A 26,296-nucleotide genomic window follows, 5' to 3' on the forward strand; every position below is an offset into this window, starting at 1 on the left:
CAGCAAGCACACTTTTGGAGTGGAAAACGAGTGATGCCCTACTTACATCAGCTTCAGCTCAACCAAAATAACAATCATGCATCGATCGACAGTGGCGCGGATGCTCCAGAACCACCAACACTACATTACAGAGAGCTGAAACTATGCAAAGGATTGCGAAACGGAACACCAACCGGGGCCTCGGGAAATCTCCACCCTGAGCTACAGGACCCAGCAAGTGCTCTTACTTGTAAAGAAGTCGGCTGTAAAATATTTCAAGTTCTGTTATCTAATTTAGGTCCCATCACGGATGAGGACGAGACTTTAGGCCGCCGGTGTCTGGCGGATCCCCTTGCCCAAGGCCACTTGAAGCGTGCAGCAGCCTGTTCCCTCTCCAAAGTCCATCTTTTGGGGGTGGGTGGGCGCAGGGCTACTACACCTGGAGGTGCTGGGCGGGGGATCGAACTCGGGGCCTTGAGTGTACCAAGTTTTTAATTTTTGCTTTCTGGGTCACACCCGGCAATGCACAGGGGTCCTGGCTCTGCACTCAGGAATCACTCGTGGCGGTGCTCAGAGGACCATATGGGATGCTAGGGAATTGAACCCGGGTCGGCCGCGTGCAAGAGTTTCACCTCTTTGGGTACTGTTCCAGCTTAGAACGACCTTCCTTAACACACACACACACACACACAGAACTAAACAAAACCTCCAACAGACCAAGCGCGGGGTGTTGCCGCCCCTGAAAGGTGGCCGACCCCCACCACCTGAATCTTGAAGCAGCGGGTTCCCCATTCCGGGGCCACCAATCCCCGAGCCTGGGCGGCGCCTCCAGCTCATTTTACTAAAGACGAGGGAGCCGGGGATGAGGCCCGAAGATGGGAGCGAGCCGGGGGCCGGCGGGAAGCCCCCTCTGCGGGCCTGCTCACGAGCTGCCGCCGGCCCCGACGGCGGTCACCTAGGGACAGAGGCGAAAGCCCGGCAGGGTCGAGTCAGGACGCCGCGCTCCGCCCCGCAGCCTGCAAACGGCTGAGCAGCAGCAGCACCGGCAGCAAGCAGCAGCGGCAGGAACAGGAGCGCCAGCAGAGCAACGGCGGCCGGGAAGGCGTGGCAACATGGCGGCGCGCCTGCGCGGGGCGGGGCGAGCGCGGACTTCCCGGCGTGCCGCGCGGTGCCCGGTTTCCGGATGTGGGCGGTGCGGGGGCCGGCGGCGGCGGCGGCCGGAAATGGGCTGGGCCTGCTCCTGGCAGCGCCGCCTGCACTTCCGGGGGCCTGGAGCCCGGCGTTGGAGTCTTCCGGCAGGAGGCGCGGGAGGAGAGAGGGAGAGATTTGAGGGGCTGGGCCGGGCGGGTCCCCTTTCTCCCCCCCGCTTTGCCCCCCGCCTCCCACCCATGTGAGCCGCGTCCCGAGCCCCGGTCAGGCTCAGGCTTGCCGAGAGGGTCGGAGCCGGCGGCCGCGCGCGGGGGAACATGAGGCGTTCTGTCCTCCTCCTCAGCGCGCTGGTTCCCTTCGTGTTGGCGCGGCGACCGCCGGACGAGGCGGGTGTGGGCTCCTCGGAGCGACTGGGTGAGAAGCGCGGCGTGGGGGGTGGGGGGCGGACGGGGGCTCGGGTCGCCCCGGGGCGCGCCCGGCAGGAAGGGGGTGTGGCGCGCGGGGTTTCGGGCCGGATCCGCGCGTGCTGGCTGGCGAGCCGGAGACGAGACGACCCCCTCCTGCCGGGGTCTGCGTTTGTGTGTGTGTGTGTGTGTGTGTGTGTGTGCCGCTCGCGGGAGACGACCCCCGTCTGCCGGGGTTTGTGTTTGTATGTGCGGAAGATGACCCCCGCCTGCCGGGGTCTGTGTGTGTGTATGCCGCGCTCGGGAGAGGACCCCCTTCTGCCGGGGTTTTTGTGTTTGTGTGTGTGTGTGTGTGTGTGTGTGTGTGTGTGTGTGAGACGACCCCCCGCCTGCCGGGGTTTGTGTGTGTGTGTGTGCGTGCGCGCGCGCGGGAGACGACCCCCTCCTGTCGGGTTGTGTGTGTGTGTGTGTGTGTGTGTGTGTGGGAGACGACCCCCGCCAGGGTGTGTGTGTTTGTGTGTGTGTGTGTGTGTGTGTGAGACGACCCCTGACTGCAGGGGTGTGTGTGTGTGTGTGCGCGCGCGCGCGGGAGACGACCCCTGACTGCCGTGTGTGTGTGTGTGTGTGTGTGTGTGTGTGCGTCTGTGTGCGCGCGCGCGCGGGAGACGACCCCCCACTGCTGCCGGTGTGTGTGTGTTTGTGTGTGTGTGTGTGTGTATGTATGTATGTATGTGTGTATATCTGCGGGAGACGACCCCCGTCAGCCCGGTCCGCGCGCGCGTGTTCCTGTCTGCGTGTCGGCCTCCCTGCTGCCCAGGACCGGCCTCGGCTCGGTTCTCGGAGGAACCTACTAGAACCCGTAGGAGGCTCTTAGGCAGCTATGTGGTCGGAAGGCGGTGGTGGTGACTGCGGAACTCTTCTTGGCAGTGGCTTTTTTTTTTTTTTTCGAGAGCTGCCGAAGCACCTGCCAAGTGACTTCGACGATAGTTTGGGAGGAGGAGAGAAAGGCTGGGATTGGGGGCTCGCGGGGGTGGGGGTCCCCGCCGAAGCCTGCCAAGGTCGCTTCCCGCCCCGATGCTAAAACCCTTCCTGGGAACTCCTGCTTTGCCGTTTCAAACGAGGGAAGAAGTGATCCCTTGGGTCAGTTTGGGGCGATGGGCGGGCGGGGGAGGGGTTGGCAGAAAAGTAGAGGATTCTTGGAGAAATTGGATTTTACACGATGGATACACGAGGAGATGTTAACTTGGGTGGAAGCGTGTCTATAGTTGTGGTTAAGTTCCTTTTAATCTTTTTCTTTAAAAAAAAAACCCCGCCAAATTGACGTTTACAGTTTGGTTTGATTAGTACTAAAGGATCTATTTCCAGTGGGCTCAGATCGTTAGGTGGGTTTTCAGAGTTGTGTTGCCCTCCCCAAGTCACGCTAACTACATATTTTTGCATGCTTTTTTTTTTTTAAATAAATGGACAGTATTGTGGTGGACCGGTACGGGTATAAAAGGTTTAGGTGTTCTCCCCTGAACAGCTAGCTGCCTTGTGGCTGACAGTCTCAGAGACCCTGCCTTGCAGTGCCCTTGGTACCGTATGTAGTGCTGGGAATCTAACTGGTGTGGGCCACAGGCAAGGAAAGTGCCTTAACCCCTGTTGCCATTGCTCTTCTGTCCCAGGACCAGATGTTTTTCACTAGGTAAAGAACTAATCTTAAACAAGAAAAATGAAAGTATGGACTTGTACTGTCATTAACTATGTGTGGCACTGAGAGTACAGGATCAGACTGTCCATCTTCAAAAGTTTCTGGCATAGTGAAATGGAGTGCTGAAGAAATCATACGGAGGAGAGTGCATGAGGGGGGGCCGCAGAACCTAACCTGGGAAAGCTAGGAAGGCTTCCTGAAGGAGGTGATTCCTGAGCCCATACTTTTAGTTAGGCTGGTGAAGAGGGAAAATAAGGACCATCTTAAAAAGTGACACCTAGGGACTCTTGTTGAACCTTGGGGCGGTGACCAGCAGTGGCAGGTCCTCAGGTGTAAAAATGTTGAAAACCACTTGTCTGTGGTCTTGGTCATAACTGCCAGTCTGTGGATTGGTATGCAGGACAAGTGCCAGTTCTGCTTTTGTGAAGAGGCTAAGAATGCTGCTTTAGAGACCAGACCTCTTTTTTTTTTTTTAAATGGAACGGAAAAGTGAGTTCCAGAATTATTAGAGTCACATGTGAGTTGAGGCCAGAAAGAATACTGTAGTAAGGTGCTTGCCTCCCTCGCAGCTGACCAGGATTTGATCCCCAGCACTCCGTATCTTCTCCCGAACCCTGCCAGGAGTGATCACCAAGCACAGAGCCAAGAATAAGCCCTAAGCACTGCAAGGTGTGCCCCCTCCCCCCGAAAAAAAGCACATATAATAAATGTGTCTTGTGGGGATTTTTTTTCTTCAGAATAATGATTTTTATGTTTGATATCTGTGTCTGTTGTTGCCGAACTTAATTTCTACATTTTAGATCGAATAGGTCAGTCTGAATTGAGATTGTTTAGATTCAGTTTGCCCAGAGAATAGTTCATAGTAAAGGGCAAAGCTTTTTATTAGTTTATTTATCTTTTATGCTGTAACAACAGTACTAAATATTGATTAGGAACTTGACAGTATTCTGTTTTTTTGAGAGGGGACTTACACTTGACGGTGCTCAGGGATCAGACCTAGTAATGTTTGGGAGGCCATATGTGATGCCTGGTATCGAACCCGGAAGACTAAGTGCCTTACCTACTATACTACCTCTCCATCTCCTGACAGTATTTTTCTGAGGGGAAGAAAATCTACATAATAGAATCCTGGCTTTTGGTCTGCCCGTACCAAAATAATTTCAATTGATCTGATGTGAATTGCATAATTTAGGAAAGTTGTAAGTCATGTGAGCTTAGTCATGATTATAATATGTTGAAGTTGCTACTGGGGTGTATAAGTTTCACTTCGGTTTCAAAAGTATGTTTCCCTTTGTCTTCTAATAAAAGAGGATGTAGAGGGTGGAAGAAAAATAATTAGTCACAGCTGAGGGATATAAATTTGTATCTGAGACAAACTTTGACATTTACCTTAAGGTTATTGGTGGATATCTTCCTCATTTCTCATTGATAGCACCTTTTGGCTCAGTGTTCTGAAACCTGGCTGAAGTTTGATTGGTCTGCTTTCCTTTGAAATGGCGACCTTGAACCATCCTGACTCTAAGAGAGACTATGACAACTCTGCTGAGTGTAGATTAAGTTTGATTCGGTTTTGAGAGGGGTCCAGGAAGAGGGGCACTGCATTGGAACAATCCAGTGGGGCAGTAGTAATCTTGAATGCCATTGTGGGTGCTGTCCGTTTGTGCACTTAAAAAATGCAGATTTTTGTACCTCATGGTGTTTCATTAATAAAAAATAAAATAAAATAAAATGCAGATTTCCATGGGGCACTGAGTTGTATTTTATCTGAAAAGGGGGCGGTAGGCCAGATAAGTTTGGAAATCTTTGTATTAATCAAAGTGGAAAACCTGTTTTTAGAATAGAATGAAGAGAGTTAAGTATAGACCAGAATGAATAGAGAGGCAGGTGGAAATGAAATCTTTCACTTTTTTGGGCTTTTCGAGAAATTAAGTATTGATGTCCTTACCCAAGTGTGATTAGTTTAAAATTCTGATTTTGTGAGAGATACAGGTGAAAGTTTTACTTGTTTTGGTTTTGGGGCCTCACCTGACTGCGCTCAGGGATCATTCCTGGTGGGGTTTGAGAGACCATATGTTGTGCTGCATATTAAAGTTAGGTTGACTGGGACTGGAGCGATAGTATAGCAGGTAGGGCGTTTGCCTTGCATGCGACCAACCCGGGTTCGATTCCCAGCATCCCATATGGTCCCCTGAGCATCGTCAGGAGTAATTCCTGAGTGCATGAGCCAGGAGTAACCCTGTGCATCGCCGGGTATGACCAAAAAGCAAAAAATAAATAAATAAATAAAAATAAAGTTAGGTTGACTGTGTACTTGCTGTATTGTCTCTCTGGCCTTTAGGTGGGAGGAAATACTGACGAAAATATGAAAATTATTGGAAGGGATATAGAAACAGAAAAAGGCGCCACTGAGGCAAGGAAATGAATGGGCAGCTTTTCAGTAGGTCCCTTAAATTGCAGAGGTATCCCTCTCTCTTATATGGTTACCATGATACAGTTAGTCTTTTTTTTTTTAAGCATCCCCAGCCCCCCAAGGACAACCTACCAAAGCATACCAAACAGGAATATTCTATTTTTTTTTTTTTTTTGGTGGGGTGGTTGGATTAGGGCCACACCTAGTTATACTCTCTGCTCTATACTCTGGGTTCACTCCTGGTGGTGCTTGGGGATCAAACATCTTATTCATTGTACTTTCTCTTTGACCCAGGGCATTCTACCAAATAGTGTGGATAGCCTATAATCTCTGCCTTTCCTGAATTTGTAATCTTTTCTGCTCTAGAACATGAACCAAACCAATTTTCTTCCAAGGTTCTCTTGGGGTGTGTACTTTCAGTTGGGATCAGTTTCATGTTCTGGTCTTGCTAGAGAGTCTTAGGATAAATAACCTTGCTGAAGAGCTCTCCTGCGTGCGCTCTCTCTCTCTCTCTCTCTCTCTCTCTCTCTCTCTCTCTCTCTCTCTCTCCCTCCTCATTTTTCATCTATTTTTTTTGAAGAGCTTTTTATAGGGTATTGTCTGAAGCAGGTTATACTTCATCCATCCTAACTGGTATAAATTCATAAAATTCTGTTTGTAGTTCCCAGGAGTCCATTGTTTTAGCAGGATGCTTTGCTCTCCTTTTCTCATACCCTTGTTCCAAGGAGGAATCAGCCATGCCTGGGACTTACTGCACTATAATAGTGTGACCATATCACTCCTTGGTTTGAGGGATGATGACAAGAAGCACATCTTATATGTCTTCTGCCTAAACAAAATAAACATTACACAGTTGTCTGGGCATTACCTTTTCCACCTTGTGACCAGAAGCAGGAGTCTGATGCTGCTAGTGTCATTTGTGGCACTCTGCAGCATAGCGGTGGAATGTGAGCCGCTGTATTCCAGGAAAAAGCAATTCATCATTGAGAGAAAAGAGACAGTAAGCTAAAAGCACACAAGTGTTCTCAAACTCTTACCTTTTTTTATTGTTTAAAAATAAATTGACTATGGGGAATGGGGAGGTGTCTTAAAGGGCTAAGTATGTTTTTACATGCAGGAGGCCTGGGTTTGATCCCTGGGACCATATGGTCCTCTGAGCACCATTGGGTGTGACTCCCTGAACCAAACCAAAGCAAACAAACCAACAAAAGTGCTGACTCTGGGTTTGAATAAGAAATAAGGGCATCCTATCCTCTATGTTATTGACCAAAGTTAGTAGTTATAAAAGCTTATCCTGGATATGAAACAATTCAGAAATAAGAGAAGTGTGAGATGGGAAATTATTAAATCTTCCAGAGTTAATTTCACTTCTTCTCTAGAAAGCCAGTAGTTGCTTTCTAGGCTGGAAAGTCCAGCTTTTCTCTTTTTTTCTTTGAGAACATATAGAAGAAATAAAGTATTGACTGCTTTTTGCCATTGATGTTAATGTTGGAAATAATACAATGACAGATCTGCCTTCTCCATGCTTAAACTTACTATATGATTAGTAGTATAATTGCAAACATATGATGACTTATTACAGAAAAGTATTATGTGATGGGGCTGAAGAGATAATACAGGGCAAGCGGCACCTGCCTTGCATGCAGTTGACCTGGTTTCTCTCCCTGGTGACCCAGATTGTCCCCCTGAACCTTCCAGGAGTAATCTCTGAGCACAGAACCAGGCTTGGGCCTTCAGCACAGCTAGATGTAACCTCTCCCCCCCCCCCATTAAACTACGTGCATTAACAGTGTAATCATAAACTATATGTAAATACAAGATACAATCTAGAACTCCAGAATTATTCTGCTTTCAGATGTCTTTTTTCTTTATCCCCTCCTAAATCTGCTTCTACTCAGCTTTTTATAATCTCATTGAGTTGGTGTCACTATCTTTGCAGCACTCTAGGCAGAAACCCACTGGACTTTTCATGATCTGGATGCTCAGTAGTTTCCTGGTAGGTTTCCAGACTCCAGTCTTGTTATCTCTAACCCATTTTTCACAGTGCAGTAACAATTTTGAATTTATTGATGTTGTCATTATTCAGAGTGAAAAATCCTTTTGTTTTCATGACCCTCACAGCCCAACCTTTGTCTGCGTTTCCTGCTTCACACTTTCTGGTATTCTTTTTGCGTTCAGTAGTTCTACCCTGCCAAGCTGCTTGAATATTTTTTGAGTATTCTGTTGTGCATTTCTTTTTTAAAAAATAAAAAGTTTGGTGGTTGTTGTTTTGGAACCACACCCAGCAGTACTCCTGCTTTGTGTTCTGGGATCACTCCTGGTCCTGCTCAAGGGACCATATGCAGTGCTGCGGATTGAACTAGGGTGGATCACAAGCAAGGCAAGCTCCTTAACCCTTATACTATCTTTCTGGCCCCCTATATTATATATTTCTTTGGATTTCAACATGTTATTCCTTCTAAAAAAATTCCCTCTTAAAAACCTCTTCTTTCCTCCTTTGACTGCCTTCATCTTTGAACATCCTGTGTTCTTCCACAACTTTCAGCAGCTTCCTTTCTCTTAGCACTGGACATACTTTATAATAATTTTTTTGGGGGGGTCACACCTGGTGATGCTTAGGGGTTACTCTTGGCTCTGCACTCAGAAATTACTCCAGGGGGATTGAGGGTAGTTAAATAGAGGAGGGTCCATTATGACGACATTAGTTGGAAATGATCATTCTGGACAAGAACTGAGTGCTGAAAGTAGATAAAGGGATATGCAAGATAACCTTTCAGCATCTGTATTGCAAACGAGAGAGAGAGAGAGAGAGAGAGAGAGAGAGAGAGAGAGAGAGGAGAGGTGCTTGCCATAGATGCAGGGGTGGGGGATGACTGGAGAAGTGGGAGGTAAACTGAGGACATTGGTTCTGGGAAATTACACTGGTGGAGGGATGGGTGTTAGAACATTGTATGACTGAAACCCAACCATGGACAGCTTTGTAAAACTAAAATTAGAAAAAAACATTACTCCTGGCAGTGTTTGGGGGACCATATGAGATGCCCGGGATCAAACCTATGTTGGCCACATGCAGAGCAAATGCCCTACCCACTGGGCCTTATAATAAATTTTGAAGAGATTTTTTTTTTCCCCTGTCAGTGTCATAGTATTTTCCCCTCTCTTTTATATCTGTATTGACTCAGATTTGTTGAATATATCAAACGATGGGGTTTGGTGGATAAGAGAAAAAGGCGCCACATGTGCGAAGTAGAAGGAAGAAGGGGTGGGTGGGGATGGAAAAGATGAAGCAGCATCAAGAAGAACGTAGGGATCTCTAAGGTCACAGGAGGGAAAGTAGCTCTTGGCAGGACAGGGAATATCTGAGAGTAGTCTAGTCTCATCTTTGAATTTTCTCATTTTCAATTTGTTGGTAGCTGAAATGAGAAAAGGCTCAGCCGATTAAGGTGATTACTTGAACAAATTATAGAAAGTAAAGAAGGTATTCTCATTCTAGAGTGCTGGCAACCATTATGGAGTTTTTCTGGTTTGTTTTTGAGCCACACCCAGTGGTATTCAGGGCTTATTCTTAGCTCTGTGCTTAGGGATCATTCCTAGTGGAACTTGGGGGACCATATGTGGTGCTTGGAATTGCACACGGGTCAGCTGCATGCAAGGCAAATGCCTACCCTTTGTACTATCTCTCCAGCCCTGTTGTGGAATTTTTTTTTTTTTTTTAAATCAAGAACACAACCATTAGGGAGTGTTTTTGTAGCATTGTCTAGTATTAACTATCAAACTCTTACTGTAAGAAGTTGAGGTTTATATTTAAGTTTATTGAGAGTTGAATATATGATTAAAGGATCAGCTCTTGGTCTATGGGGGAGATAGAAAATTTGCAGAAAATTGAGATTACCAAAATTTAGAATTTTGGAAGCGAAATGTAACAAAAAAAGACTGATTTTGGGGCCGGAAGTATAGAACAGGCATGAAGATATTTGGCCTTGCATGCAGCTGACCTAATTTTATCCTCGGTACCACATGTTCCCTGAGCATAGAGCCAGGAGTAGGCCCATACTGGGTGTGGCCCAAAAAACCCCAAACAAGCAAACAAAAACTGGGCAGTGTCTGAGAGGTGACTTGCAAGTGATAAGATAGGAGCTAGAACAGTGATTCTAGTGGCTGAATGAAGAGAGAGCTTTTATCCTAATTGTAATGTCTCTAGGACATTGACCTGGGATAATGTAAATTTTAAGAGAGAATAAACTACAATGGAAGCTTGTTCAGCATTTTGTTTCTTTAGCAAGCAGCATATTAAAAATGCTTAATATAGGAAACATACATAAAACTGGTGTCCAGCTTTATTTTGGGCCATACCCAGTGGTGCTCAGTCGCTTCTCCCAGCTCATGCTCAGGGCTCCCTGTAGCATGGGGTATGCAGTGCAGAGCATGTGTCCCATCCCATTAACTTATCTCTCCAGCCTTGCTATATGGAATTTTATTACCTAGTTTATTTAGTATTATGATACAGCTATTTCCCCATATTCTTAACATTTTTCTTAAAATGTTTCTCAGAAGTTCTTAGACTTATTTTCCCATATCGTTATTAATAGCAGGGTCTGGAGGACTAGTCTAGAGACCAAGGTGCATACCTTATATATGGTTAACCTGGGTTGATTCGGACACTGTGTATTTTCCCTGAGCATTGCCACGCGCAATCCTGGAGGCCCCTGAGCACCTCTGGGTCAGGCAGAGTAATCCTTACATCCTTGGATTCTTGAACTGGACTGCTGGTTTATTTTTTGATACTTGGAAGAACTCTGATTTTACTGTTTCTAGCTATTGCTTTGTTTTTGATTTTTGTTCATTAAAATGATGCAAAGCTCAGCTTCTATTTAATGTTCTTTTTCCTTCACTGTGTTTTGTTTCTCTGCTTCTTATTGCTTTAACAAATTTGAGTGTGCACTAGCAGCATGAGGAAGGAAAGTTGAAGATTTCTGGTCCTTACCCCCAGAATTTCTGATTGTGTAAACTGCGGGGAAACATGAAAATGGGAATTTTTGATGAGTTCTGGGTGATGCAACAGGTGTGGGGTCGCACTTGGAGAACTACTGGCTTATATTATTGTCAATGAAATGAGGTTAAGTTTCTACAGACACTAAGAGTGATTATGATCTTGAATGAAACTGAGTCATGTGCCAACTTGTTATAGGGAAGTTGAGTGCTAAAAGATGATATCAGTATTTCACTACTAAGAATTTGTGCAACTTTGAACATAGGAGTGCTGTTTTGTGCAAGATTTTGTGCTGGGTATTAAGACTTGAGGATACTGTGATGAATAAATCATAGCTTCCTTTGACAGTTTTTATTATCTTGTTGAGAGGAATGTTTTAGACAAAGGTCTAGCAAGCAAAGGGCTTCAGATAGTGGGAATCATGTTTGGAGACCAGGTCTTGGAAGACAGTTCAAGTGGTAGAGCATGTGTCTAGCATGTATATGTTCTTGGGTTTGCCCCTCAGCACTGGTAGGAGTGGTCCCTGTTTAAAAAAAAAAAGTATAACTAACTTTTGGACTGGGGATGTAGCTCAGTGACAAAGTACATAAGTTTGGTCATTGGCATCACCAAAAAAGTTAAAAAACAAAAAACAACGTGGAAAACCAAGAATGTCCAAGGAGAGACAGGCTATTTTTAAAGATCTTAAAAAAAGTATGACATCAATAAAACTTGGAGTTTTCAGACAGGTTAAAATTTAAATCCTCTGCTCTTTTAGATTTGTGATATTAGAGAAATGACTTATATGCTCTTTTTTTTTAAATGTAGGAGTACTGCTATTTATTCAGCCACTGATAAGCTGATTGAATTGGGCATGAACTCCACCTTCCTTTTTTCCCCCATTTTTTATAATTTTATTTATTGGATCACCATGAGAGCAGTTACAAAGCTTTCAGGTTTAAGTCTCGGTCATACAATGAAACACCCATACCTTCACCAGTGCCCATTCTCCACCCCCAAAAACCCCAGTATACCCTCATCCCACACTCTTCCCCCTACCTGTGGGGCAGATGATTTCCACATTACTCTCTCTCTATTTTGATTACATTCAATATTTTGACACCAGACCCACCATATTATTTGGGATTTTACCCGAACACTCAGATGTGCTGAAAAGGCAACAGTGGACAATTTGTTTTCTATTGCTGGTTATGAATAACATATGATGTCGCTTGGCTGCATTAGTGGCCATATAATTTTGAAATTCCGAAATTTTGACAATTAAATCTGGAGGGATTTCTGCCATAACCTGCTGAGTTTCAAGATTTGTTCCTGAGTCTCTTGAATCATGCCGTTAAGCAGCTTGATCAGGAGTCAGACAGGCTGTTAGTGGGTGGCGACTCGGAGTCTCGTGGGGACGGGGAGGAAAGGGCCAGCTCCACCCCTGTCCCGTGAGACCCCGTGTGTCTCATCACTGAGGGCCCAAACCTGACTGTCCAATGGCCTCTGGAGGATGGCGGCCACCGAGCCGCCTAGGGGGAGCAGGCAGAGGGACAGCACCCTTTGCCTCCTGGAATGGCCCGACGACTGTAATCTACTGCGGAGTCCAGACACATCTCTGCCAAAAGTCACTGTGTTCCAAGATTTGTTTCTGAGTCTCTGGGATCATGGCCATTAAGCAGCTTGATCAGGAGCCAGTGAGGCCGTTCTTGGGCGGCGACTTGGGGTCTTGTTGGGTTGGAGAGGAAAGGGCCGTCTCCACCCCCATTCCGTGAGGCCCTGCGTGTTTCATCACTGCGGGCTCAAACCTGACTGTCCAGTGGCCTCTGGAGGATGGTGGGCACCAGGCCGCCAGGGGGGGACAGGCCAAGGCACGAAACCTATTCCCACCTGGAGTGGCCCAGTGCCTGCAACCCACTCCAGGAACTGGACACATTTCTGCCAAAAGCCGTTGGGTTTCGAGATTTGTTTCTGAGTCTCTGGGATTGTGGCCGTTAAGCGGTTTGATTAGGAACCAGAGAGGACATGACTCCAATTATATAGCTGAGCTGGAGGTGGTTTGTGGGTGTGTCTCCCACATACCTAACTTTTGGCCGTTTACTTTCTTGGTAAACTTTGCCCCTAGTTTTGAGGTCTGGCCAAAGGCACAGCAGCAGTTTTGGGGTATCTGAGAGTCTGAAGGTGCCATCAGGTTCCTGATGCACTTGCCTCACAGGAACAGAGTGACCTGCTGGTGGCACCATACCCCCAGACTTACATGCTCTTAAGGTTGTTTCTTCATCTATAAAATGCAGCTAGTATTCCAGGAAAAGAAATTTTTCAAGTAGGTGGCAGGCACCCAGCAAGTATATTTGCTGACATTTTGTTTACTGTTTAGTCAGACCCTTTATGAACTTTGGTATTTCCTGTGCGTCATCTATCTCTTCTGCATGAGTGGCAGTGATTTTTCTGTCATTCCCTCTTCCCCCTTCCATTCTCTTTGTTGTTTTTATCGTAGGGATTGAATGCATATTTGGTTGTGGTGTTTTGGTATTTGCATACTTTTGCTTGCCTGTGATTGTACACTTTTAGTTGTGGTATTTGCACATGTGCTTATGGTGCAGTGGAGGATGGGGGTGTCACACTCCTGGCCTCTATGCGTATATGCTTTTTAGTTGTGATATTTGACAAGGGTTGCACATTTTAGTAGCACTGCTTCCATATCTCTCTCTCTCTGATGTGCTGAATATCACACACACTGTTGTAGTGCCTGGGATCCTACGAAGGGTAGCTGTTGGGATAATGCTTGGTGCCTGTGGATAGCACCAGGCATCAAACTCATGCCCTTGTGGTTGCAAGCCTTTTGCCAGTGAACCATCCTTGGGCTAACCTTCTTCTGTTCAATGCTCTTTGTCAGTAATGTCTTACACATCACAATTAATTAAGGAATTGAGGAAAGAACGAATTGGAGGTAAGAAAAGGGAGATAGTCATTGAATTTGGTTTTTGTTTGTTTGCCTTTGGACCACACCTGGCAGTGATCAGGGGTTACTCCTGACTCTGCACTTAGGAATCACTCCTGGTGGTACTCAGAGGACCGTATGAGATGCTGAGGGATTGAAACTGAATCTGCTACGTGTAAGGCAGGTACCTTACCTGTCTACTATTGCTCAGGCCCCTGGATTTTATTTTCCTTTTGTTTTTCTGTGCCACACCCTGGTGTGCTCAGAGCTTCCTGCTAACTCCCTGCTAGGAGTAAGAAAGGGGACCATATATACAGTGTTGTGGATTTAGCCAGGGTTGGCTATGTGCCAGCAAGCATCTTAATCCTTGTACTATCTCTCTAAAAGGTAAAAGGTAAAGGCCCTCCCGTTGATCGTCGATTTGCTCGAGCGGGCCCAGTAACGTCTCCATTGGAGACTTTGTTGTTACTGTGTCTGGCGTATCGAATACTCTCACTATCTCTCTGATCCTGAATTTTCTTTTTAAAATACGGAGAGGACAACTGATCTCAGAAGAGATGCCAAGCCAATAAAACTCCCAGGTAGATCAATTTCTCGCCTGAGAATTTTGGGGACTTCTCAGAGTGGGGACGGGCAGTCTCCCCCCACCGCCTTGTTCTTCCAGGAGGTCCAGCAGCTCCACCTACACCCCAAATTCTGTGGCATATAAGCGGCTTAGCTTCACTACCAATCTTGGAAGAGACACCAATTTCTTGATGTTTCCCACTTCCAGAACTCTTGGTGTGTGCAGCCACATGAAACCTCCAAATTTCACAGTACTGATAGCTGTGTATAGGAGCACAGCAAATTAGATAAAAAGGTGCATAGAAGTCCACTAAGGTTCAGTAAGCAAATCAATAATAGAGGGCACATCTTTCATCAAACGGCTCAGTAAATCCTTAGACAGTGACTTTAATAACACCATTATGAGATATAATAATTTTCACAAATTTTCTTTTCTTTTTTTAAAATTTTTGGGCCACATCCAATAATGCTTAGGGGTTACTTCTGGTTCTGCACTGAGAAGTTACTCTTGGCAGTGTACTGGGTACCATATTGCATGCCAGGGATCAAACCAAGGTTGTCTGCTTGCAAGGCAAGTGGCCTACTCACTGTATTGTCTCTCCAGCCCCCACAGATTTTCTTTCACTGAGCTTTTATTTTGTTTTCTATAATTCAATTTTTCATTTGTTGTAACAAGCAATATAAAATTAATCTTGTGGTTGTTAAGGAGCAGGCTTGTGGAGTGGTTGGGAAACTCGGGACATTGGTAGAAGGAAGGTCACACAGAGGTGGGATTGGTGTTGGAACATTGAATGCAATCACAACTGTGTTATGAACAACTTCGTAAGCCATGCTTTTTAAGTAAAAGTAAATTTTAAAAAATGACTAAGGGCTAGTTCCTGTGGGTTTGATACCAACACCACAGATATAGTTTACAGTCACCCTCCTGAGCCTGCGAGGTGTTTCTACAGACCAGAAAAATAAAATAATTCAGGATGTTTATTCATATTTTTTTGTTGGCTATACCTGGTTGTGCTTGGCTGCTCCTGGTGGTGCTCAGAGGACCATTAGGTGCTTTGGATTGACTCTAGGACTTCTGGTGTTTACAGCATTGTTCCAGCCTGTGACACTGTCTCTCTGACCCCATTAGGAGAATGTTTAACTTCAGTAGCAGTGTACTTATATTTTAAGCTATTGCTATTGTTTTTTGAAGCCATTTTAAGTACACTGGAAAGATTTAAAATATCTGTTCTTTTGAAGTAGTATTTGCTGAGATAAAAGGAAAGCATCAGGTCAGATATTTTTAGTTTTTACAGAGACTTAAGTCATCAAAGTTTTCTTTCAAAATCCTCCTGGTTTTGGAAGAGGAAGCAGAGTTGCTGCCAGAGAAGTGACTTACATGGGTAGCAGGGTAGCATTGGTGTTGTTTACTCTTTCTCTTTTCCAAATAAAACTTGTACTTGTGCTATCTTTGGGACAGTTCTTTAGTTCCAAGTAATTCTGGTAAAATAGTATTTTTTTCTAGGAACTAGATTAACTTTACCACTTTCACTTCCTGGTGTTCAGTGGATTGATACTCTGTCATTTCTGTTAAAGGATGTCAGTAATAAGTATGGTCCCACTTTTAAAAACAATTATTTTTTAATTAATCAATTAAAAAATTTAATTATGGTACCACAATTTATGGGCTGAAGCGATAGCACAGTGGTAGGGCATTTGCCTTACAAGTGGCCAACATGGCCGACCTGAGTTCAATTCCTTCACCCCTCTCTGAGAGCCCGGCAAGCTACTGAGAGTATCTTGCCCGCACGGCAGAGCCTGGCAAGCTACCCGTGATATATTCAATATGCCAAACACAGTAACAGCAAGTCTCATGATGGAGACATTACTGGGCCTGCTCGAGCAAATCCATGAACAACGGGAGGACCGTGACCGTGACCACAATTTATAAAGCTAATCATGGTTGAATTTCAGGCATACAATATTCCAGCCACAATTCCACTGCCAGTGTCAGCTTCAGTTCCCTGCTATTTCCCTTTTACCCCTGCAACCTGCTTCCTTGAAAGGCATGTTTTAAGTTTGATTGTTATAGTTTGAGCCTCTTGCTTTCAGTGTTGCTAACTTTGTGGTTTAGATATTAAAGATATACCTCATCTCTACCCCACTCCCATGTGCCCAAGTTCCCTGATCCTGTTACTTCCTGTCCACCTCTTCTCTCCTCCACCCCCTTAATTTCTTTCATTCCCTGTGCTTAATAGCTTGCATTTCCTTATCCTGTTATTTTATACCACAGATAACTGAGGTCATCCAGTGTTTGTCCTCCTTTTCATTTTACTTAGCATGATATCCTCCAATTTCATCCAAGTTGCAGCAAATTGGATGAATTTATCATTCCTTGCAGCTGCATATTGTCCTGTTGTGTATGTATAACCACATCTTCATGATCCACGTATCTATCCTTGGATACCTAGGTTTATTCCATATTCTATTTATTGTACTAAGCTGCAGAAGATGACCATAAGGTGATTTGGATTGACCCCAGGACTTGTGTTCACAGCATTGCTCCAGCATTGTGTTGGTGTGTTGGTGTGCAAAAGTCCTTTTGAATGAGTGCTTTTGTGTCCTGGGGTAGAGAACTGGAAGTTGAATTGCTGGGTCATATGGCAGTTCTATGTTTCTTTTCTGAGAAATATCCCTGTTATTTTCTGTAAGGGTTGAACCAGATATTCCTACCAGCAGTGACTGAGAGTTCCTTTTTAAACACGTTTCTACCAGCATGGACTGTTCCCAGATTTTCGATATGTGCCTTTTTTTTTTTCTGACAAGGCAGCCGTAGACAATTTGTTTTCTGTTGCTGGTTATGTATAACATACAATGTCATGTGGCTGCAATAGTGGCTGTGCGATTTTGAAATTCCTAAATTTTAACAATTAAATCTGAAGGGATTTCTGCCAAAACCTGCTGGGTTCTGAGATTTGTTCCGAGTCTCTTAGATCATGACTGTTAAGCAGCTTGATTAGGAGCCAGAAAGGTCGTTCATGGGTGGTGACTCGGGGTCTCGTTTGGACAGGGAGAAAAGGGCCTGCTGCACCCCCATCCCATGAAGCCCCACGTCTCATCACTGAGGCCCAAACCTGACTGTTCAGTGGCCTCTGGAGGATTGTGGCCACTGAGCCGCCAAGGGGGAGCAGGTGGAAGGACAGCACCCTTTCCCCCCGGGGTGGCCCTGTGACAGTAACCTACTGCATGGTCCGGACACATTTCTGCCAAAAGCAGCTGGGTTTCAAGATTTGTTTCTGAGTCTCTGGGATCATGGCTGTTAAGCAGCTTGATCAGGAGCCAGAGAGGCCGTTTGTGGGCAGCGACTTGGGGTCTTATTGGGGCGGGGAGGAAAGGGCCGGCTCCACCCCCATCCCCTGAGGCCCCACGTGTCTCATCACTGTAGGCCCAAAACTGACTGTCCAGTGGCCTCTGGAGGATGGCGGCCACTGGTCCTCCAGGGGGAACAGGCCAAGGCACAAAACCTTTTCCCACCTGGGGTGGCCCAGCGCCAGTAACCTACTGCAGTTACCGGACACATTTCTGCAAAAAGCTGCTGGGTTCTGAGATTTGTTTCTGAGTCTCTGGAATCATGGCCATTAAATGGCTTGATCAGGAGTCAGAGAAGCTGTTTGTTGGTGGCGACTTAGGTCTCATTGTGGTGGGGAGGAAATGGCCGGCTCCACACCCATCCCGTGAGGCCCCGTGTGTCTCGTCACTGCAGGCCCAAACCTGACTGTTCAATGGCCTCTGGCGGATGGCAGCCACCGAGCCGCCAAGGAGGAGCAGGTGGAGGGACAGCACCCTTTCCCCCCTGGGGTGGCTCGGTGACAGTAACTTACTGCGGGGTCCGGATGCATTTCTGCCAAAAGCCGCTGGGTTCCGAGATTTGTTTTAGTCTCTGGGATTATGACTGTTAAGCAGTTTGATCAGGAACCAGAGAGGCCATGCCTCCAATTATTTAGCTGAGCTGGAGGTGGTTTGTGGGTGTGTCTCCCACATGCCTAACTTTTTAAAAATTTTTTTATTTTTGGGTTACACCCGGCGATGCTCAGGGGTTACTCCTGGCTCATGCACTCAGGAATCACTCCTGGCGGTGCTCGAGGGACCATATGGGATGCTGGGAATCGAACCTTTGTCGGCCATGTTGATTGCGTGCAAGGCAAACGCCCTACCCGCTGTGCTATTGCTCCAGCCCCCCACATACCTAACTTTTGGCTGTTTACTTTCTTGGTAAACTTTGCCCCAAGTTTTTGGGGTAGGGCCAAAGCATAGCAGCAGTTTTGGGGTATCTGGAAGTTTGAAGGTGCCATCAGGCTCCTGATGCACTCGTCTCAAAGGTACAGATTGACCTGCTGGCAGCACCATACCACCTGATATGTGCCTTTCTTAACTGGTGTGAGATGATATCTTTTTGTTATTTTGGGTTTCTCTGATAAGTGATGGTAAGCACTTTTTTTTTTTTTTTTTTTTGCTTTTTGGGTCACACCCGGCAATGCACAGGGGTCACTCCTGGCTCTGTGCTCAGGAATTACCCTTGGCGGTGCTCAGGGGACCATATAGGATGCTGGGAATTGAACCTGGGTCGGTCGCGTATAAGGCAAATGCCCTACCCGCTGTGCTATCGCTCCAGCCCCATGGTGAGCACTTTTTCATGTGCTTGTTGACCATTCATCTGGGCTGTTGGTGCGCTAAGATGACACCCAGAGGCAAATTGTGGGTGTGACGGCCAGTTTGCTGGGTGGGTGGGGACCTGGGGAGGTATAGCCCAGGTCCTCTGCTGTCATGTTGCCTGTAGATTTAGTCCTGGAACGGCATGGGGGTAGGGAGGGGGGAGAGGGGGCCTTGCTTGTGGAAGCTCTTGGTCGCCGGGATTCCATCTGGAATAGGTGGGGAGAGTGCACCTGTTCCATTTGGGGTGCCCTGGTGAAATTGACCTTGTATGGGGCCCAGAGAAATCTCCGGAACTGTGGTGTCTTCCAGGACTTGTTGCTGTGTCTTTGGGCGAGGGCTGTTGGTGTGCTAAGATGGTACCTGGAGGCAAATTGTGGGTGTGACAGCCAGTCTGCTGGACAGGCGGGTGGGACCTGGGAGGGACACCCCAGGTCCTCTGCCACTATGCTGCCTGGAGATTCAGTCTTGGAACCTGCATACCTGGGCCTTGCTTGTGGAAGCTCTTTGTCACCAGGATTCCGTCTGGAGTGGGCGTGGAGACTGCACCTTATTTTGCAAATATTCTTAATAAGTGACTTCAGAAACTTGATCACTTGACATCCTGTTACTCATCGATTTGCTTGAGCAGGCACCAGTAACATCTCCCTCCATTCATCTCTGTCACGTGCTAGTATAGCCCAGTGGCGTCTGCTCATTCTAGGAACATGAACAGCCTCAAACCGATTGTTCAGGGTCTTGACGAAGAAGCCGTACCATTGCATAGGTGGGCGGCCATGCCATCTTTTGACGTCCCATGGAATCCAGTCGGTAATGGCTCTAGTCCAGCAGTCGTCTCCAAATCTTATTACGTGTCCAGCCAACATTCTCTCCTGAGCGTGAAGTAGGCTTAGAGATTCGTGTTAGACTTCAGAAAGAGTTTGTTAAAATTTTATTAATTTTACAATTAATTAGTAGGTTTACATATTAATAATCTTTTACCTTTATTTCAGGAAATCTTGATTCTTTGCTCTCAGACTACGATATCCTCCCTTTATCCAATATTCAACAGCACTCGATAAGAAAAAGAGATCTGCATGCATCGACACATTTAGAAACATTGCTAACTTTTTCAGCCCTGAGAAGGTAATTTGGATTGTTCAAAAGATAATGTTGGGGAATGGGTAACTTGATTTAGCAGAAGCAGAAAGATAAAGATATCTACTGGAATCTTAGGAACTTATGTTTTAAAGAATGTTTTAAAGATTCTTCTCTCCTCGCCTTCTTTAATAAGGTTTTTTTTTTTTTCTTTTTGGGTCACACCCAGCGATGCTCAGGGGTTACTCCTGGCTCTGCACTCAGGAATTTCTCCTGGCAGTGCTTGGAGTAATCCATATGGGATGCCGGGGATTGAACCTAGGTCAGCCGCGTACAAGGCAAATGCCCCACTGTACTATCGCTTGGCCTAGGTTAATAATTTATTTGTTTATCTATTTATTTATTTTAGTTTTTGGGTCACTTCTGGTGATGCTCAGAGCTTATTTCTGGCTCTCTGCTCAATAATTACTCCTGGCAGTGCTCAGGGGAAAATTTGGAAAGCCATGTATCAAACATGGGTCAGGTACATGCAAGGCAAGTGCCCTACCCACTGTATTACCAGTTTGAACACAGTAGCAATGAATAGGAACAAGAGATGAGAGAGGAAAACTGTAAAAGATGAGTTCAATTCTCCTGTCTGAATTACTCTTTAAAAGTTAGATTTTTCCCATTTGATCCAGCAATACCACTCCTGGGAATATATCCCAGAGAGGCAAAAATGTATAGTCGAGGTGGCATCTGCAATTGTTTGTTCATTGCAGCACTTTTTACAATAGCCAGAATCTGGAAAAAACCTGAGTGCCTGAGGACAGATGACTGGTTAAAGAAACTTTGGTTCATTTACACAATGGAGTACTATGTAGCTGTTAGAAAAAAAGAAGTCATGAAATTTACATACAAGTGGTACTACATGGAAGGTATCATGTTAAGCGAAATGACTCAGAAAGAAAGGGATAGACACAGAAAGATTGCATTCATCTGGGGAACATAAAGTAACAAAATAGGAGACTAACACCCAAGAATGGCCGAGATTAGTACCAGGAATTTTACTCCATGGCTTGGAGGCCAACCATATATGCTAGGGGAAAAGGGAGCTCAGATAGAGAAGGGAACACCAAATAAAGGTGTTGGGAGGATCCTCCCAGGATGGGAGAAGCATGCTGAAAATAGACTATAGACCAAACATGACTGCCACTCAATGCCTCTTTTGCAAACCACAACATCCAAAAGGAGAAAGAGAACAAAAGGGAATGCCCTGCCACAGAGGCAGAGTGGGCTGGGGGGGGGATGGGGAGTGGGAGGGATACTGGAATCTGTGGTGGTGGGAAATGGGTGCTGGTGGAGGGATGGGTGTTTGATCATTGTATGATTGAAGCCTAAGCACAAAAAAAAAATAATAAAAAAAAAGTTAGATTTTTAGGACTGGAAAGTAGTACAGTGGGTAGAGAGAGAGTGTCCTTGCACATATCTGACCCAGGTTCAATCCTCAGCACCCCATATGGTCCCCTGAACCCTTCCAGAAGTTGATCCCTGAGTGTAAAGCCAGGAGTGAGCTCTGAGTGCCACTGGATGTGTCCTCTCTTAGTCCCCACCCACCCCCACCTCAAGAGTGGTTTTTTTTTTTGTCTATAGAATTATTGGGTCTATAGCATCCTTGTTATAGGGGCAGATATTGCTATAGACAGTAGTTTTTCATGTTTCTTAGGTCACATTGATTTATTAAGAAAATGTTAAATAAAATGCACTTACTCTTTTCTGTGTAAAGAAGCATCTATTTACTATGTTTGTGTAAAGAAGCAGAGACATTTGTAATTTGTTTTACAGAGTATTATTTATGTTTTGATGCCACATCTATTGTGCTCAGGGCTTACTCCTGGATCTGTGCTTAAGCATCACTTTCAGAAGGCTCAGGGAACCATTTGTGGTACTGGGGATCAGAACTTGGTTGCTTGCAAGGCAAGTGCCTTGCTTGCTATACTCTGGAGTGCCCGACATAAATGTTAATGGGAAATATATCTCGCAATGTATGAGACCTCTGTACCAAGTACTTTATTTATTTGTTTTTTTGGGCTGTGCTCTGGGATTGCATCTAACTCTGTACTCAGAAATTGCTTTTGGTGGTGTTTGGGGAATAATATGCCATGCTGGGGATTGAATCTGGGTTAGGTACATGTAAGGCAAGTGCTCTCCCCGCTTTGCTATTGCTCTGTCCCCATACTTTAAAAGAGTTTATTTTATTTAATTCTTAAAATCATCAGTTGTACTGAATGAATCTGATCCTTGGCACTCCCAATCCCCACAGTTAAGTCCTTCTAAAAGTTTTTTTAACTCGCTGCCACTTTTGTTTCCTCTTTGTTTTAAATCAGGGACTGCCTTTTAAAAAAGTGATATAAAGGTTATAAATATTTTAATATTTTTAATGATGTAACAATTTTTTTTTCTTTTTGGGTCACACCCGGCGATGCTCAAGGGTTTCTCCTGGCTCATGCACGCCGGGAATCGAACCTGTGTCGGCCATGTTGGCTGCGTGCAAGGCAAACGCCCTACCCGCTGTGCTATCACTCCAGCCCCTATGATGTAACAATTTTAAGGAAAATATCTTTTTCCTCTTTAAAGTAAAATTGGGGCTAGAGAGAGTGCAGCAGGTAAGGCTTGCCTTGCATGTAGCCACTCCAGATTCAATCCCTGGCATATGGTTCCCCAAGTACTGCCAGGAGTGGTCTCTGAGCACAATAAGGTGATGGCCCCAAACCTCCTCCTTCAAAGTCTGGAACTGATTTTGATAACATATGTTTCATTATAATAAGGTAAAGGTAAAGGCCCTCCCGTTGATCGTCGATTTGCTCGAGCGGCCCAGTAACGTCTCCATTATAATAATTAAAGTGATTTTTACCCAGTTAAATGGACCACAAAAAATAATTATGAAAATAATGTGATTTTAGACTGATTAAAATAAATTCTGGCTCATTTATAGTTGTTACAAATCCTTAACTTAGAATTCAGAAAGGGCAGGGGGTATGACTCAGGTTAGGCTACAAGCTTTCCTGGAGACCAAGGTTCAGTCCCTGTCACTGCGTGATCCCACAAGCACTGAGCCCCAGGAGTAGACCCTGAGCACTGATGACTGTGACCCAATAACCAAAAAGGAAAATTAAAAGTCAGAAAGAGAAATGAAAGTGATTGTGGGGTGTCTGTCATCCTGTTGGAAGTTTCATACCTCAAAGGTGAAGATTGGAAACACTGAAAAATAGGAATTTTGCCATCGCGTGGTTCTTATCTTTATAATTGAACAATTTCTTAGAGTAGAAACAGGAATGCAATTCTGATGCTTTTTCTGGAAAGAACATTAACAGTAACATTGAGACTCCAGGAGAGTGCTGAAACTAAAATAGCAAGGCTTGTATGGTGGGAAACTTTTCATATTCTTAACTGATAGGGGAAAAAGCATAGCCGAATTACGGGGGTGATAATCTTAAGGATAGCAGTAAAAAATGTTCCAAAGTTTTTGAAATAATATTCTATAGTCTATTTCATTGGGACCATTAAAAAACCACAAACAAACTAAAATTATCTTGTTGTGCCTTAAAAACATTTGTTGCCATGGAAATAGTTATAGTCTAGATTCTTCTTGGTCTTTAAACTTATTTATGCAAACCTGTGAGCAAGTAATATTTCATATTTTCAACCCCACAGCCTGACAAAAATTTCTTCTCTGGGGTGAATAATACACCTTCTTTTAATCTTTGGTGTTCTAGGCACATTGAAAGGGTTCTGTAACTAACAATAACAAAATTCTTGCTCACCACACCCAGTTTTTATGTCAGGCTTAAAGCTACCAGAAGAAAAAGAATATTAAACCAACTAAAGGACTTGAATATGTATTTTTAATATCCGTGTTGGATATCTTGTATTTATTTCCCCATGACAATTGTGGGTAATTTTCTGGATAACTTCTGAGGAAGGAAGTAAAAAAGCATGAGTACTTTTAAGTATTAATGAAGCTTTATTTTACACAGCAATAAGAAAGAGCAGCTTACAATGAGAGGCAAAATAGTACGGACTTTTGAAGTAAAACAAGCTCAATTTTTTAATACGTAGTAAAAATCTGTTGAGTTTGTGTAGTGTTTAATATGTCATCTAAATTTCTAAGATTTCTAATTTACATGAACATTAGACTTCTGTTTTATGTGCTTAACGTGAAATATAGATATATTTTTTCCTTAGGAATTTTAAATTATACCTGACCTCAAGTACTGAACGCTTCTCCCAAAATTTCAAAGTTGTTGTTGTTGATGGTAACAAAGAGAGCGAGTACGCCGTCAAATGGCAGGACTTCTTCAGTGGACATGTGGTTGGTTAGTATGTGCTTTGTCCTTGTACTAAGATGTGAGGTGTCCAAATTTAACTTGATATAGTATTTTCTGGGGAAAGGGAGAAAACTTGTTCATAAGTGCTACTCTTTGTTTTATTTTGGCTATATAATTTTGAAAACATCAGCAAACAGGAGGAAATAGCTATAAGCCACTTTAAACTAGTTGGCTATTTTAATGTTAAAGGGGAATTTTTCTCTCAAATGATAAGAATTGAGATTTTCAACAGGGAAGCTAGGACATAAAGTTGTGATTTTATGATCCTGTTTACTTATATTAGAGTAAATATTGAGCAGCTGTACTTTTCCTCTGAGATTTTTTGAAAATAATAAACTAAAATGGTATTTGAATCTCCACAAATAATACAATTCAACAACTGTATGTTTCAAATTATACTTTGTCTCTTATAATGTAAAGCATGTGTTCCAACCCTTTCAGCCATGTTCCTGTTTTATTTCTTTAAGCCAGTAGTAGATAAAGTTATGTAGAAGAAAATCTGCACCTCGGTTTGCTTTGTTCTGTAACATATCAAATAATTTTCTGAGAAGCTTTAAGGGAAAGAGTGTTTCAAGTGACTGGAGTTAAGGCCCCTCACTAGGAGTGAGGAAATCTAGATTTTTTTCCCCTGGAGTTTTTGTTTCTTTAATTATCACTGCAGTTCTGATGCAAATGTCACTTCTGCCAAGGGTGTGGTTGATTTCTTTTGACAGTAGAATAACTTATTATTTTATTTAAACATTTTTAAGCAATGACCTACCTCTTTTTTTCTCTTAAGGTGAGCCTGACTCTAGGGTTCTAGCCCATATAGGAGATGATGATATGACAATAAGGATCAACACAGACGGGGCAGAATATAATATAGAGGTAAATTGTGTGAATTTTTTTCAGGAACGTATTCTTGAAAAATTAAATCTCTTTTTTCAGGAAGATAAAGGCCTTTAATCATACTTCAATGTCTTTTCTGTGTGTATATATTTTTCTAGATCAGGAAAATAGATGATTTGAGAAAGAGGACAATACTTTGTACATATCTGAGAAGCTGCCGAAGATATACCTTTATTTTTAGTCATTGTAATCAGAGAGCATCATGTGTGGGGTGGTTAGTAGAAAGAGAAAACTTTGTTCCTCTTCCTATTATGTTTTATTAAAATATGATTTTTTTCCCTCTAGTATTTCTCCTTTAACGTTCTCCAAGGTGAAGGTGAAGTAGTAGTTCTTCATTTTTCCCTTTTTTCCCAAGATAACTCAGGAAGTGCAAGATCAGCAAAGAGTGATAGTTTGTAATCTGTAAAGTTTAAAGAGGAAATTGGGAAAGGCAGGCTTTAGGCCCCTTTCCATGGAAAGTGCTAGTTGTGAAAACCAAGATCAGAGTATTCACACTTGTGCAAGACACAGCCAGGATGCTAGTTTAGGAAACAAAATGCTTGCCATGGATTACGGAATTGAAGTGAATCTGTGTTTCTAGGGAAAAGAATATTCTGGTGGTGCGGCTATCTTTCAAACAACACCTGTTGAAAAACTATAGTTGAGCTTGGTCCACATGAGCATTTCAAGGAATATTTGAGTGCTAATTAGGAGTAAGGCAAGGTGCTGATGCTGTAAATGCTGTACATTTTAATACCATTTAAATTGCATGATCTCTAGTCATTTGTCTGTGATTCTGAGAGGGAAATGTGTCTCTCTCATTTTGTAGTTAGGTTTGCTTGTGTATAGACTGTGTACTCCCATTGTTTTGGGGAGTTTAGCACACCACAAAGAGGCAGAAAGCTAGGATAAAGTAAATGTGCTAAAGTAATAAGTTCATTCACTCTAACCTGGTGAATCAGATCGTGCTTTTTTGGGGGGCCTCGCTGCAGTGTTTGCCTAGGGTTATTCCCAGCACTGTGCCTAGAGGGGTCACTCCTGGAGGTGCTCAGGGGACCATGTGGTACCAGTGATTAAAGCCAGTCTCTTGTATGCGAAGCATGCACTGATTCTGTTGAGCTATCTCTCCAACCCTCAAATCTTAAACTTATTCTCTCAAATTCATTTTCTGGGGACCAGAGAGATTATAC

The 26,296-nt window shown here is 44.3% G+C and overlaps 1 protein-coding gene across 1 annotated transcript in view; it reads left to right on the top strand.

Annotated features, from left to right (window-relative positions):
• The first annotated feature begins 1,270 nt into the window (after positions 1-1,270).
• Positions 1,271-26,296, top strand: part of ADAM17 (ADAM metallopeptidase domain 17) — a 57,256-nt gene continuing 32,230 nt past the window's right edge. The window contains exons 1-4 of the mRNA XM_056124700.1: positions 1,271-1,542; positions 19,788-19,920; positions 24,097-24,227; positions 25,018-25,106. Coding sequence (XP_055980675.1) covers positions 1,446-1,542; positions 19,788-19,920; positions 24,097-24,227; positions 25,018-25,106 — 450 coding nt within the window. The 5' untranslated portion in view covers positions 1,271-1,445. The remainder of the gene's footprint in view (positions 1,543-19,787; positions 19,921-24,096; positions 24,228-25,017; positions 25,107-26,296) is intronic.

The sequence above is a fragment of the Sorex fumeus genome, unplaced genomic scaffold, assembly GCF_029834395.1.
Source record: "Sorex fumeus unplaced genomic scaffold, SorFum_2.1 ptg000006l, whole genome shotgun sequence".
In the NCBI taxonomy this organism is placed as follows: Eukaryota; Metazoa; Chordata; class Mammalia; order Eulipotyphla; family Soricidae; genus Sorex; species Sorex fumeus.